This window comes from Miniopterus schreibersii, assembly GCF_964146895.1.
Source record: "Miniopterus schreibersii genome assembly, chromosome: X".
Lineage (NCBI taxonomy): Eukaryota > Metazoa > Chordata > Mammalia > Chiroptera > Miniopteridae > Miniopterus > Miniopterus schreibersii.
Genome location: NC_138104.1, coordinates 24,213,592 through 24,228,835, shown reverse-complemented (window position 1 = coordinate 24,228,835; position 15,244 = coordinate 24,213,592). Strand labels below are relative to the sequence as shown.

At 32.4% G+C, this 15,244-nt stretch overlaps 1 protein-coding gene across 2 annotated transcripts in view; it reads left to right on the top strand.

Annotated features, from left to right (window-relative positions):
• Window positions 1-15,244, top strand: part of COL4A5 (collagen type IV alpha 5 chain) — a 214,427-nt gene that overhangs the window by 77,977 nt on the left and 121,206 nt on the right. For both annotated transcript variants that reach the window (XM_081125613.1, XM_081125614.1), the window contains exon 2: window positions 5,137-5,196. In XM_081125613.1, the coding sequence (XP_080981739.1) occupies window positions 5,137-5,196 (60 nt within the window). The remainder of the gene's footprint in view (window positions 1-5,136; window positions 5,197-15,244) is intronic.

Genomic DNA, 15,244 nt, shown 5'->3' with positions numbered 1-15,244 from the left:
GGACTGCTTTAAGAAGAAGAAGAAATATATTTAAAAGGAACATAGGTATGAAGAAAAAAAGGCAATAAATAAATATCTATGAAAAATAACATAAATGTAAATGGATTAAATGCTCCAATAAAAAGACATAGGGTAGATGAATGTATAAGGAAACATGACCCATATATTCTCCTAGTTTCTGATTATGGTATTTTGCTTCCTTGTATCCTTAATGAATTTTGAGTGGGATATCTTATTTTCCTTTCAAAAAGGATTTTTATTTTTATTTTTTTTATTCTTTGAAGTTTACTATGAAGCTAATGCTCTTCTTCTTAGGACTTTTTTGTATTTCTGCCCAGCCTGTGGAATGTCAAAGCAGTTTTAGTCTACTCTAAATTTGCAGTTTGAGGTTAGTGGGCTACCCAGCTAAATGCTAATATAGATTGCAAATCTCTATGAGGTCCGGAATTTGGTTATAGTTTCTCAAGGATATACTACCCTATCCTTCTCTGATGAGATATCTTTTTCTTAAAATTCTCTGGGATAGAGTTGTGGGTACTTTTATGTATGGTACACTCTTACATTGAAGAAGTTATGAAACAAGAATATCAAATTCTCCAAGTTTGGTAAATGGCCTCAGGGCAAAAATAATTTTATTAGTTTATTGGGCTTTTCCCCTCCAATATTTTGCCCTGGTAAATTTTATATTGCTTCTCTTTGATGCTTTTAAGATATTTTTTATATTTTCAAGTATCTTTAGTTTGTGGTTTTGTTTTTTCTAAGCAGGCATATTAGTCTGAATACCTAACAACTATTTTATTGGGATATTTCTTATTTCTCCATGACATTATTTGGTAGTATATATCTTGTAACACCTGAATCAGAATCACTCAGAATTGTTTATTAAAATTTTAGATTCTAGTAGCCAACCTCAAGCTTACTGAAACAGAATTTTAGGATGGTGTCCTAGTATCTGCATTTTTGGGTGGTTCTTTAAGTAATCTTAATGCTTACAGAAGTTTGATTTTACTTGTACTTTAAAGTCTTATATCTGGTATTTTTTATTGTAGGAGCCCAAAATCTGAATATATTGCTTTGTATACTTGTCCATGCACCATATGTTAAACAATCCATTATTTTCACATCTATTTGATATGCCAACTTTTATTATATAGCAAGAGTGTGTGCGTGCATGTGTGTGTGTGTGTGTGTGTGTGTGTATGTGTACCTGTTCCTGATTTTTCTGTTTTGGCTTATTGAGCTCCTATTCTTTGAGCAATACCATGCTGTTTTAATTAGTGTTGCTTTATCATGTGTTTTACTACGTGGTTAAAAAATCTTCCTTAGTTTTTATTTTACTATTTTCTACCACACTAAAATATTTAAAACATTACTATAATTGCATCATTTTCTTGCTTCAACTGTCTTCAGTAACTTTGAAGAATTAAATAGATTTTTCTACAGGTTATGAAAAAGTTTTTTAATTGGCCTTATCTGCTACTATACTTTTTAATATTGACTTAAGAAATCCTTTAGATTGGGGTACTTAATGTCTGTTTTACCTGACTCTTTGCCCACAAAATTTTTGTGCTTTAATCTTAGTGCTTAGCATGACCATTTTCCCTCTAGATGTCTTTCTGCCCATCCTTCAGAATTGAAGTCAAATTATTTACCTTCTCTACAGAACTCTCACGAACATGCCCAGGCTCAAGGGAACCCTCTGAAATTTGATAGCAATTATTGACTATATCACTTATTTTTACTTGGTAATTCTTACTGAATTGCAGACTGTAAAAGCTGAAAGCTACTTACAAAGATCATACTGTCTATCTCTGTGATCTTACCAAAGTGAAAACTGAGCCTAACTGTATGGGAATGATTTGTTCATAGTCTCCTAATGATTCAATTGCTGAGGTAAACTCAGGATGTATTTCTTGTATTTTAGAGCTCTATTACCATTGTTTGCTATATCATTATTCCATTGTATTTTATTTTCATATGTTTGGGCCTAGTTTTCTTTTTTAATTAGATTGGAAGGCAAAACTCATGTCTACACATTTTTGTACAACTCATAGCCCTAATACTATGCATTTGTTTATTAGGCACCTAATGGATATTAACAGATATTGGCAAAAGCTAACCAGTTGTCAAATTGGGGTGATTTCCTCCTGGTCATCACTATTATAATTGCATGGAAAGTGACATCTAGTGGTTGTCCTGTGTATTACAACTGCCTTTTTTTTTTTTTTTTAAACAAAGGTAATGATTATTATTTTTTTAATTTTATTTTTCAATTACAGTTTACATTCAATATTACTTTGTATTAGTTTCAGATGTACATCATGGTGGTTAGACAATCATATATTTTACAAAGTGTTACCCCTGATATTTCTAGTACCCACCTGCCACCATATGTAGTTATTACAATATTATTGATTATGTTCCCTGTGATGTACTTTATATACCCGTGACTATTTTGTAACTACCAATTTTGCACTTCTTAGTTCCTTCACCTTTTTCATCCAGTAGTCCAAATTCTGAGTACTACAGTCTTTATAACCTAAGTGGAATAAATAAAATATAAATTAAATTTTTAAGTTGAATTCAAATTGTTTGTAATTACCAAATGTTTTAAGTAGTGGCAGTTATTGTGAATCAGTATCTCCTAATATTTGTGAATTTGGACTTTGAAATCTAGAATTCATGTTTACACGAAGCAATATTTATATTTTAAAATAACTTCTGTTCCTGAAACATTGTAATGTAATTTTTGTGTATGGAATTATCCTTCCCATTAGAGAGCCATGATAAACTGTCTGTATCTCTACCTGCACCTAACATAACATAATGGCAGGCACATAACAAGTGGCTCAGTAAGTATTTGTTGAATTAGTTATATTTGTTGGAAGGACCTGTGTCTTATTCATCTTCAATGCCTAGCAAGTTTTCTGGACTCTAATAGTGCTCAATTCGTGTTTGATGAGTAAGTCTGAATAAGTATATTTAACCTGTAATGTAGTTGATGTATAATACTAAAAGCAGAGTGCAAAACCTCATCATCTATGCATAATAAATAATGGCTGCATAACAGACTTCCAATTAGAAATATCACAGACAGGGGATAGCTCAGTTGGTGAGAGTGTCGTCCCAAAATGCCAAGGTTGTGGGTTTGATCTCTGGTCAGGGCGCATACAAGAAGCAACCAATGAATGCATAAATAAGTGGAACAACAAATTGATGTTTTTCTCTCTCTCTCTCCATTCCCCTTCATCTCTCTCTCTCTAAAAATTAATTTTGAAAAAAAAACCAAGAAATGTTGCAAACATATCTTTTTCTGGAACAGCCTCTTGCAATGTTAGTGAGAGATTCTTCTTAACATCAGGTCATTGATGTTTGCTCTTATAATCAATAAAAGGAGTTCCAGCATGAGTGTTAGGAGTTCTGACTGAAAGGATGAGCTCAGTACTTTGATAAGCATTGGGGAAGGTGCTCTGGTAATGGCTGGCATAAAGGAAAGCGTGGAATGTTGGGAGGGAAGCTAAGGTACTTTTCAAGTCATAGAGTCCCAAAGCTGAGCATGAATAAACATTATTTAGTATATACATTACATAAAAGTTTCTCTTTTTGATGAGAAGCATACTACCTTATTGTGCATAAATACTGAGATATCTACATATGTTGAACTAATTACTATTTGTTTTTCTAAGCCATTAAGCTTCATGCAAGAATGAAATATAATTCTGGAAGTCAGGAGTCATCCACTATTTTCTTGTTTTATAGGTTCTTATTTTAAAAGGAAGATATTTTTCTGACTTCAGGAAGTCAACTCTTAGTATGAATGAATGAAATTGTTAGTAGTAGCTATTATGAACAGTTAGCCTGTGGGAATAGCATTTTCAGTAAAGCTTGAAGCTGTTAAAGACTAAGCTACTAGAGATAAGAGAGTGGGGGCAAAGAAAATAATGGTGGTAGAAGATAGTATTATGTATTTTATGCACCATGATTGCTTAAGGATGCAGAGAAGAAGCAACTTCAAGTACCAAGATTACTGCTAATATAGATTGATAGGTAATTTCTTACAAGAGATGATAGGAGAAAAAAAAGGAGTACTTAAGAGCTTGAGCAGTGGCAAAACATATTACAGAGAAGTTTTATGAATTTCTTTTTCATTTAAAAAATATAGTTTTGTTTTAAAATTATAAAAATTTGTTATATAATGTGTGTTGGCAAGGATGTGGAGAAAAAGGAACACTTATGCACTGTTGGTGTGACTGCAAATTGGTGCAGCCACTATGGAAAACAGTATGGAGACCGCTTGAAAAACTAAAAATAAATATATACCATATGACCTAGCAATTCTACTCCTGAATATTTATCTGAAGAAAATGAAAATGAAAACCCTAATCTGAAAAGATATATGCACCCCTATGTTCATTGCAGCATTATTTACAATATCCAAGATATGGAAGCATCCAAGGTGTCCGTCAATAGATTATATATATACATATATATAATCATGCAATGTTACACAGCAATAAAAAAGAGTGAAATCTGGCCATTTGTGACAATGTGGGTGGTCCTGAGGGCATTATATTAGGTGAAGTAAGTTAGGTTGAGAGAGACAAATACTGTATAGTTTCACTTATATGTGGAATCTAAAACAAATAAAACACAAAAACCAACAAATAGAAACAGAGACAAAAGCGATGGTTACTAGAAGGGAGGGGCTGAGGGGATGGGCAAAAAAGGTGAAGGGGAATATAGCCAAAAATATTGTGATAAGTTTGTGTGGTAACAGATGATTACTAGAATTAGTGATGTGTGATCACATTGTATGGTATAAAATGTGAATCACTATATTGTACACTTGAAACTAATATAACTAATACAGTATCATATACCAACTATACTTAAATAATAATGAAATTTAAAAAATTGTATTTGCTTATTGTGAAAAGTTCAAAAAGAAATGGATACAATAAAAAGTGAAAGCTTCCCCAGAGGTAACCATTGTTTGCAATTTGGTACATATCCTTTCAGATATTTTTCTCATATTTGTTTTACAAGTTTGAATTGTTGAATTCAGTTGAGATGTTAAGAGTCTGGTTTTCAGGTTTATATTTAATGATTTTCTCCCCTGTTTCTCTTTCATTATAGGCTTGCTATGGCTGTTCTCCAGGATCAAAGTGTGACTGTAGTGCTGTAAAAGGAGAAAAGGTAAGTTCTGAGATGGGCCTTTGAAAACAGGAAAATCAGTAAAGTAATGTTTTTAATATATTTTTTAAAAAAAACAGGGTTTCTACCTCAGCACCTAAGTAAATAAAATAAATTCTATAGTGCTTATTTTAGATCATTGTAAGGGTTAGACTGTATCTCAGGGATCAGAAAATATTTTCTGTAAATGGCCATATAATAAATGTTTTAGGCTTTATGACCCAATAATGTCTCTGTCACATATTTCTCTCTTCTTTTAAAAATATCCCTTTAAAAGTGTATAAAAGAATTTTTAGATCTTGGACTATATAAAACAAGCTTCTGACTGCATTTGATTTGAGATCTATACTCTATCAACCTCTGATTTACCTTGTTGAAAGCACTTAATAAGCAAAAGAAGGGGGAAAAACACTTAAGAAGGAACCAAACATTTATCAGGCTACTAATCTGTGCTGAATATCATGTTAGGCAATTCTGTGTGTATTTATGTAGTTTATGTAAGTTAGTGATTGGTGAATCTCTATTTTTATCTCACTTTTTTCACAACAACACCCCTGTTCTATACATATGATGATTACAAAATAAGTATTGGTGAGGATTAAATAGCATAAACATAGCCACTATGAGTCAATTACTCACATTGAAATTGGCATAGCCATTGTGGAAAACAGTGTGGAGTTTCCTCAAAAAATTAAAATGGAACTGCCATTTGACCCAGAGATCCCATTTCTAAGAATATATCCTAAGAAGCCTGAAACACCAATCAGAAAGAATATATGCACCCCTATGTTCATAGCAGCGTTATTTACAATGACTAAAATCTGGAAATAGCCTGAGTGCCCATTAGTAGATGAGAAGATAAAAAGTGGTACATTTACACAATGGAATACTATGCAGCTATATAAGGAGAAATATTTCTTATCCTTTGAGACACCATGGAGGGACCTGGAGAGTATTATGCTAAGAGAAATAATCTAGTCAGAGAAAGACAAATATCACATGATCTCACTCATATGTGGAATCTAAAGAACAAAATAAACTGATAAACAAAATAAATCCAGAGACATGGAACCATGCAACAGACTGATGATTCTCAGAGGGAAGGGGAAGGAGAGGGAAGAGATCAACCAAATAACTTATATGCATATATGCATAACCCATGAACACAGACAATAACGTGGTGAAAACCTGGGGAGGGGAAGAGAGGGGGAGAAGGGAGGTCAATGGGGGAATAAGGGGGGGAATATCTGTAATACTTTCAACAATAAAGATAAATTTTTAAAAAGAGATAGTGAATTGTGGCTCTGTGAGAGTTGTAAGGAGAAAGTGGATTATACTCTAGTTTCTACTCTTTGAGCTCAGTAAATATTTTTGAATAAATGAGTGAATGCTACTAATTATATATGAAAGAGTTTGGGACACTATTTCAAGGACATAGTTTACTTAGGGATATAAAAGGTTCACTAGCATATTAAAAAGCTTAAAGGTCCCATAGTAAAGAAACCTGCTTGTTTTGCAATGCTATATTTCCATTTGACCATGTAACCCATTTTTCTCTTAAAGTAGTCCCTCCCTTATTCATGGGTTTTCTCTCCATTGTTTTATTTACTCACAGGCCTCTGAGATTCAAAAATATTAAATGGAAAATTCCTGAAATAAGCAATTTATAAGTTTTAAATTATGTGCCATTCTGGTTAGAGTGATGAAATCTTGCACCATTATGATCCATGAAGACATGAATCATCCCTCTGTCCAGTCTATTCAAGCTGTATACACTGTCTGTCCATTAGTCACTTAGTAGCCATATAAACAGAAGGTCAGTAGTTGCCTAACACTACATCACAAAGCCTACATCATTCACCTTACTTCATGTAGGAATTGTATCATACCATATTATCATACAAAAGGATGAGTACAGTATACTAAGATATTTTGAGTGAGAGAGACCATATTCATATAACATTTATTACAGTATATTATTCTATCTTATTATTAGTTATTATTGTTAACCTCCTACTGTACCTAATTTATGAATTAACCTTTATCATAAGTATGTATGTATGAGAAAAAAACATACTATGCATAGGGTTCAGTATTATATGTGGTTTCAAGCATCAACTGAGGGTTTTCAAATGTATCGTCCATGGATAAGTGGGGACTACTGTAATATTAATAAAATAGGGTTATGCAGAACACCTATTTGAATAACATAGTTTGAGGGGAGTAGTTTTATAGTAAGGGTGCTTTCTATAATGGTAAATAAAAGAAGAGTGATTCATTTCTGATATTGGTACAGTGACTTTTATCAGATTAAATCTTCTTGAGTAAAAAGTATACACTCTGGACAAAATATAATAACTATTTAATGTCACAGGAAAGTGACCAAAAGCAAAAGCAAAAAAAAAAGAAAAAGAAAAAAAAGAAAAAGGATAGAGGATTCTACTCTTGAAAGAAAGGAAGTACACTGGGCAAGTTTCCATTTATGTGGCTTTTCTCCTGAGTGCACCCTTCAGTCTGCATGGCATAGTATGGATAGAACCCAGACATGAAGCCACAGTCTTACTGACTTGATAAGTCAGAGGACAGAAGTGAGGATGCCAGAATGGAAGTGATGGGAGTTATGCTGGAATGGAGGGAGCCAAAGAGGGGATAGCCAAAATATTCTGCTTCTAAACTCCACATGAATTATTGGTTGAATCCTGAACTTTACATGTGTAGGAGGATTCATACAACCCAGCAAAAAGCTGCAGTAACTGAACATAAATTTAACTACTGCCCAGTGAAGGGAAAACAGAATTTTAAGGCTTAGTTCAGCTGAGTTAACTATTTCCTAAAATAAAATTTCATTACTTTTCAGAGGAAGAAAAAGAATCAAGGATGTCTACATATTAACTACAATGTCCAGTATGCAATTAAAACTTACTAGACATGAGAAGTAATAGGTAAAAGTGACCCATAGTCAGAAAAGACCAATCAATGAAAACTAACTTGAAATAACACAAATTTTGGAAATTGTAGGCAGTGATTTAAAGCCTATAGGATAAATATATTTATTATTTTAAAGGGAATTCTGCTCATAATGAGTGAACAGAGAATCGTAACAGAACACTAGAAACTAAAAAAAAAAAGAAAAAAATTATATTTAAAAAGCAAAATATAAGAAAGAGCAATTCACCAGATGGGCTTTTAACAGCAGGATGGAGATGACTGAAGAAAGGGTCAGTGAAATTAAAGATAAATTGGAAGAAAGATCCAATCTGAAGAACAAGGAGAAGGAAAAGTATAGGGCCTCAGTGACCTGTGAGACGGTATCAAATGATTCAATACAAATGTAGATGGAGTCCTATAAGAACAGGACAGAAAAAACAGGGGAGTAGTCCTGGCTGGTGTTGTTCAGCAGTTGAGCATCGACCTATGATCCAGGAGATTGCTGTTCTATTTCTGGTCAGGGCACATGTTCTGGTTGCGGGCTCAATTCCTAGCAGGGGGCGTGCAGGAGGCAGTCGATCAATGACTCTCTCTCATCATTGATGTTTCTACCTCTCTCCTCCCTTCCTCTCTCTCTGAAATCAATAGAAATATTCTTTAAAAAAAACACACAGAAAAACAGGGGAGTGGAAATAATAATAATGGGACAGTAGTAATGGCAAGAATTTTCCACACTTGGTGAAAAATATAAATTTACAGAAAAGTACAAATTTAAAAAGATATTTTTTTAAAAAAGCAAAGTATGGTAATCATATTATAATATTTAAAAAGCTAATGTTGAGAGCTCAAAAAAAAAAAAAAAAAAAAAAAAAAAAGGTCAGCACAACCCAAGCAGGATAAAAACAAAAAAAACTACACCCAGGCAAAACTAAACCGAGGCAAATCATAATGAATCTACTGCGGAAAAAAATTTGTGATTAAAAGAAAATCTGAAAGAAGCCAGAGAAAAAATACACATTATATATTGAGGCACAATGATATAACTAAAGATGGACTTCTCATCAGAAAGAATGGGTAATGTACAACAGTATAAAATCATCGTTAGAGAGTTGAAAATATCTACAAACAAGAATTATATACAGTGAAAGCATACATAAAAATAAAAGCAAATTTAAGACATTTTCTGATAAAAAAAAAAAAGAGAGAGAATTCCTCATCAGCATACTTGCACTAAAAGATATTTCTTCAGGCTGAAAGACTGTTTAAAGCATAAAGATGGAGCTTCAGAAGAATAACAACAGCCCTGCCTGGGTGGCTCAGTTAGTTGGAGCATCATCCCAAACAACAAAAAGTTATGGGTTCAATTCCCAGTGAAGAGCAGGTTGTGGATTCTATTACTAGTTGGGACGTGAATGGGAGGCAACCGATTGATGTTTCTCTCACACATCGATGTTTCTCTCTCTCCCTTCCTCTCTAAGATCAATAAAAACAGCAACAACAACATATCGTCAGGTGTGGAATTTTTTAAAAAAGCATAGCAACAGAAGCCAAAACTGGCAGATTTAAAAAGAGAAATAGACAAATCCACAATCATAGTTGTAGATCCTAATACTACTATCGCAGTCATTGACAGAATAGGAAAATAAATCAGTAAAGTTATAGGTGATTTGATTTACACTACTAACAACCTAGACCTAACTGACATATATAGAGTCCTACATCCAATAGCTACAGAATACAATTTTTTTCAAAGGCATATGAAATTTTCTCCAAGATAGACTATATAATGGGCCATAAAATGCGACCCTATAAATATCAAAATATTGAAACCATCAGTATATATTCTCTTAACACATGGAATAAATAAGAAATCAATAACAATAATATTTGTAGAAAATTCTTAATTATTTAGAAATTAGGAGGCACCATTCTAAAAATAAAGGACCATTCTAAATAACAGATAAACCAAGGAAGAAATCACAAGGAAAATTTTAAAATATTTTAAGTTGCATAATGATTGAAATGCAACATACTGAGAATTGTGGGATTGAGTTAAAGCGGGGCTTAGAAAATAGCTTTAAATACCTATTTTAAAAAAGAAGAGAGATTTAAAATTGGTGATTTAAGTTTCCCACTTAAGGAGCTATAAAAGGGAAAGCAATTTAAAATAAGAAAAAATAAGAAAATGATAAGGATAAAAGGAGAAATAGAAATATATGAACTAGAATACAGTTGAAAAAATATTATACAGCCAAAAGTTGGTAATTGCTCCTTAGCATGACTGATAAGAAAATTTTCAGGAATTTCAAGTACCAATTTCAGGAATAATCATACAGATATGAAAAAATAAGAGAATATTATAAACAACATTATAACAATACATTCAACAACTTAGATGAGATGGAAAAATAACTTGAGAAACATATATCACCTAAAACTAACTGACCAATTCAACAAAATATGAATAGCCCTATATCTACTAAGGAAATTGAATTCTCAAACACTTCCCAAACACAAAAAATTCCAGCCCAGAAGTTTTCACTGGTGAATTATATAAAACATTTATATAAGAGACTATATCAATTTTTCATAAACTCTTTCAGAAAATAGAGGGATAAAGACTGATGCCCAACTAATTTTATGAAACTAATATGACCTGTTACCCAAACTAGACAAAGACAAGATTAGAAAAATCATAAAACTACAACTCAATTTTCCTCATTATAATATAGATGCTGAAATACTTAACAAAGTTTTAGGAAATCGGATCCAATAGAATATAAGGTGGATAATACACTATTACTAGGTGGGGTTTATACCAGGAATGCATAGTTGGTTTACCATTTGAAAATCAAAAATTGTAACTCAGCATATTAAAAGACTAAAAAATTAAAACTTAATATAACCCCACCATAGAATTATCTCAATAGATGTAGAGAAAGTGTTTAACAAAATTCATTATCCCTCTCTAATAAAAACTCTCAGCAAACTAGGAATAGAAGGGGTTTTCTTGACCTTAAGGGGCATCTACCAAATCCCTTCAGCTAAAATTATGCTCAATGGAGAAAGACTGCATTCTTTTCTCCTAAGATCAGAAACATATCTGCTCTCACCACTTCTATTTGAAATTACCAGTGCAGCAAGATGAGACTATTGGAAAGAAATAAGTAAAACTTGTCTTTTTTTGTAGATTAAATGATTTGCCAATGTAGAAAAATTGATAGGCAATACTAAAATGCCATAGAACTTCTGAGTTTAAGAAGATCACAGAATAAACAAAACCAATAAAATAAGGTCAATAAACCAAAATCAGTTACATTTCTATGTTCTAACAATGAAAAATAAGAAATTGGAATTATCAAATCATCTTTTGTAATAGCATCAAAAATTTGAAATACATTGGAATAAATCAGATAAAATGTGCATTCCTGTACACTGAAAGCTACAAGAATGTTGCTGATAGAAGTAAAAGACCTGCATTAATGGAAATATATATCATGTTCATGGATTAGAAGACTCAATATCATTAATGTGCTAATTTTCTCCAAATTCATCTACAGATTCAATGCAATTCCAAGTACAGTAAACATGGTAAGAGAAGAATAGACATGTAGATGAATAGAACAGAATAAAAAGTCCACAGGTGTATGAGGAATTGATTTTTTTATTTTTATTTTTTACGAAAGTGCAAATGCAATCCAGTGTAGAAAAGATAGTCTTTTCAACAAATAGTACTGAAAGAACTGGATATGCACATTGCACAAAAATGGACTTTGACTCAATGCTTGAACTGTATATAAAATTAAGTCAAAATGAATCATAATTCTAAATTTAAACATAATCTATAAATTTTTCAGAATAAATCATAGGACAAAATCATTTTGACCTTGGGCTAGGCAGGTGTTTCTTAGATTTGACACTAAAAACATGATCCAGAAAAGAAAAGTCAAATATATTGTATTTCATCAAAGTTAAAATTTGTTCCTTTCCAAAGGCATTGTTAAAAGAATGGAAAAACAAGCCGTAGTCTAAGAAAAATTAATTGCAAATCACATATCTAATATAAGTCTTGTATCCAGCACATAAATAGAAGTCTGAAAAGGTGAAGAGATTAAGAAAAAACTTTCATAGGTACAGACAACAGTATGGTGATTACCAGATGGAAAGGAGGGTGGGAGAGGGTAGAAGAGGATGTAGGGGGGATAAATGGTGATGGAAGGAGACTTGACTTGGGGTGGTGAACACACAATACAATATACAGATGTTGTATTATAGAATTGTATGCCTGAAATCTATATAATTTTATTAACCAATGTCACCCCAATAAATTCAATAAAAGAGAAATCTCAAAACTTAATAATAAGAAGTCCCAAAATAATATTAAATTAGAAACAATTTGGCAAAAGATTTTAAGACACTTCAGACAAAAGAAAATATATAGATGGCAAATAAACATATGAAAGTTACTCCACATTATTAATTAGGGAAATGCATGATAAAACCACAATGAGATCCTAATGTAAACCAACTAGAATGTCTAAATATTAAATCAGAACCATACCAAGTATAGGCAAGGATGTGGGGCAACTAGAGCTGTCATAGATCGATGGTGTGAATCTAAAATGCTGCAAAACATTTTGGAAAAGTTTGACAACTTCTTAGAAAGGTACACCTAAACTTATCATATGACCTTGTCCATTCTTAGGCACTTACCCATGAGAAATAAAAGCATATATCTGCACAAAACTTGTACGTGACTTCATGGTAACTTTCTTTGTAATAGCCAGAAACAGGAAACAACTCAACTGCTCATTACCAGATAGATGAATCAACAAATTTTAGTATATTTATATAATGGAATACTATTCAGCAATAAAAAGGGATGAACTATTCATACATACCACAACCGGTCCGAATCTCAAAATAAATATGCTGAGTGAAAAGTTAGACCAAAAAAAAAAAAATGCATTCTTTACAACTCCATTTATATACAGTACTAGAAAATGTAATCTATAGTGACAGAAAGCAAATCAGTCCTTGCTTGGGGTAGGGGTGGAGAGAGGCACAAGGAAGATATTTTAAAGAGGGAAAGAGAAAAAATATTTATAATGTTAATTTTAATATTTTTAAATTAAAGACTATATTTTAGAGAAGTTTTAGTTTCACAGCAAAACTTAAAGATACAGATATTTCTCAGAGACCCCCCCACCCCCACACATGCATACTCATACATAGCCTCTCAGACCCTCACTTCCCCCACCACAGTAGTACATGTGTAACAATTGATGAACCTACATTGATGCATCATTATCACCCAAAGTCCATAGTTTACCTTAGAGTAAACTCTTGATGTTATTCATTCTGTGGGTTTTTCACTATTTTCACTGCCCTAAAAATCCCCTGTGCTTCACCTATTTATCTCCTCCCACACCCTCTTCTGACATCCAGTGGTCTTTTTACTATTTCCATAGCTTTGCCTTATCTAGAATGTCATGTAGTTAGAATCATACAGTATGTAGCCTTTCTAGATTGGCACCTTCACTTAGTAATATGTATTTAAAGTTCCTCTATGTCTTTTCATGGCTTAATAGATCTTTTCTTTTTAGTGCTGAATAATATTCCATTGTCTGGATGTGCCACAGTTTCTTTATCCATTCCCCTATTGAAAGACATCTTGGTTGCTTCCAAATTTTGACAAATGTGAATAAAGCTGCTATAAACATTCGTGTGCACGTTTTTGTGTGCACATAAGTTTTACACTCTTTTTGGTAAATACCAAGGAGTGCTTTTGCTGGATCATATGATAAGAATATGTTTACTTTTGTAAGACACCCCCAGCTGTCTTCCAAAGTGGCTGTATCATTTTGCCTTCCCACCAACAATTAATGAGAGTTCCTGTTGCTCCACATCCTTGTCAGCATTTTGTGTTGTAGCTGTTCTAGATTTTGGCCATTCTAATGGGTTTGTAGTGGTATTTCATTGTTCTTTTAATTTGCATTCCCCTGATAACATATGTGAAGCAATCTTTCATATGTTTGTTACCTTTCTTGGTGAGGTGTCTGTTAAAGTCTTTGGCCCAATTTTAAAATCACATTGTTTGCTTTCTTGTTGAATTTTAAGAGTCCTTTGTATATTTTGGATAATAGTCCTTTCTCAAATGTGTCTTTTGTAAATATTTTTTCCCAGTCTGTGGCTTGTATTCTCATACTCTTGACATTGTCTTTTGCAGAATAGAAGTTTTTAATTTAATGAAATATAGCTTATCAATTATTTCTTCCATATATTATGCATTTGTTTTTCTGTCTAAAAAGTTATCACCATATCCAAGGCCATCTAGGTTTTCTCCTATGTTATTTACTAGGAGTTTTATAGGTTTGTGTTTTACAGTTAGGTCTCTGATCCATTTTTAGTAATTTTTGAAGTTGTAAGGTCTGTGTCTAGATTAATTTTTGTATGGGAAGTTCAGATGTTCCAGCACCATTTCTTGAAAAGATAAAGGAAATTTTTGTTAGTGAAAGTTATGTACATTATTTTTATTGTTACATATGTGAAAAGTTTCAAATTGTATACTTTAAATATGTGCAATTTATTGCATATTAATCTTACTTCAATAAAACTGCTTTTTAAAAGTAAGTTTAACACAAAAATGATAAAACGTATGGATTCTACTGAAGGACTGTGTCCACATGCATACTGCTAAAAACAAACAAAACTAGCCAGACACCTAATGAGAACAAGAAAGTAATCAGTTGACAATCTAAAATTCATGCCACAAACATTACCTAAACAAAATTTGTCCCTCTACCAGTGGCATCAGCATTTACTGGCAGTAAGGCCAGGTAATCTGTGTTTTAACAATCTGTCCAAATGGTTCTTATGCAAGCTAAAGTTTGAGACCTTTTGACCTAAATTATCTCCATTTTGACAGTTGCCAAAGAGCCATATCCTTGTTATCCTAGTTATATTACATCAAATATTTCTTTGTGCTATATAATTACAAAAACAAAATAGAAATTACACAAAAAGACTATAATTGTGTTATCCAATTCAATCATTGTTTTCAATTTCCATTAAGGTATTGCCTTGCTCATATGTTTATATAATGTTTACATTTTACAATATT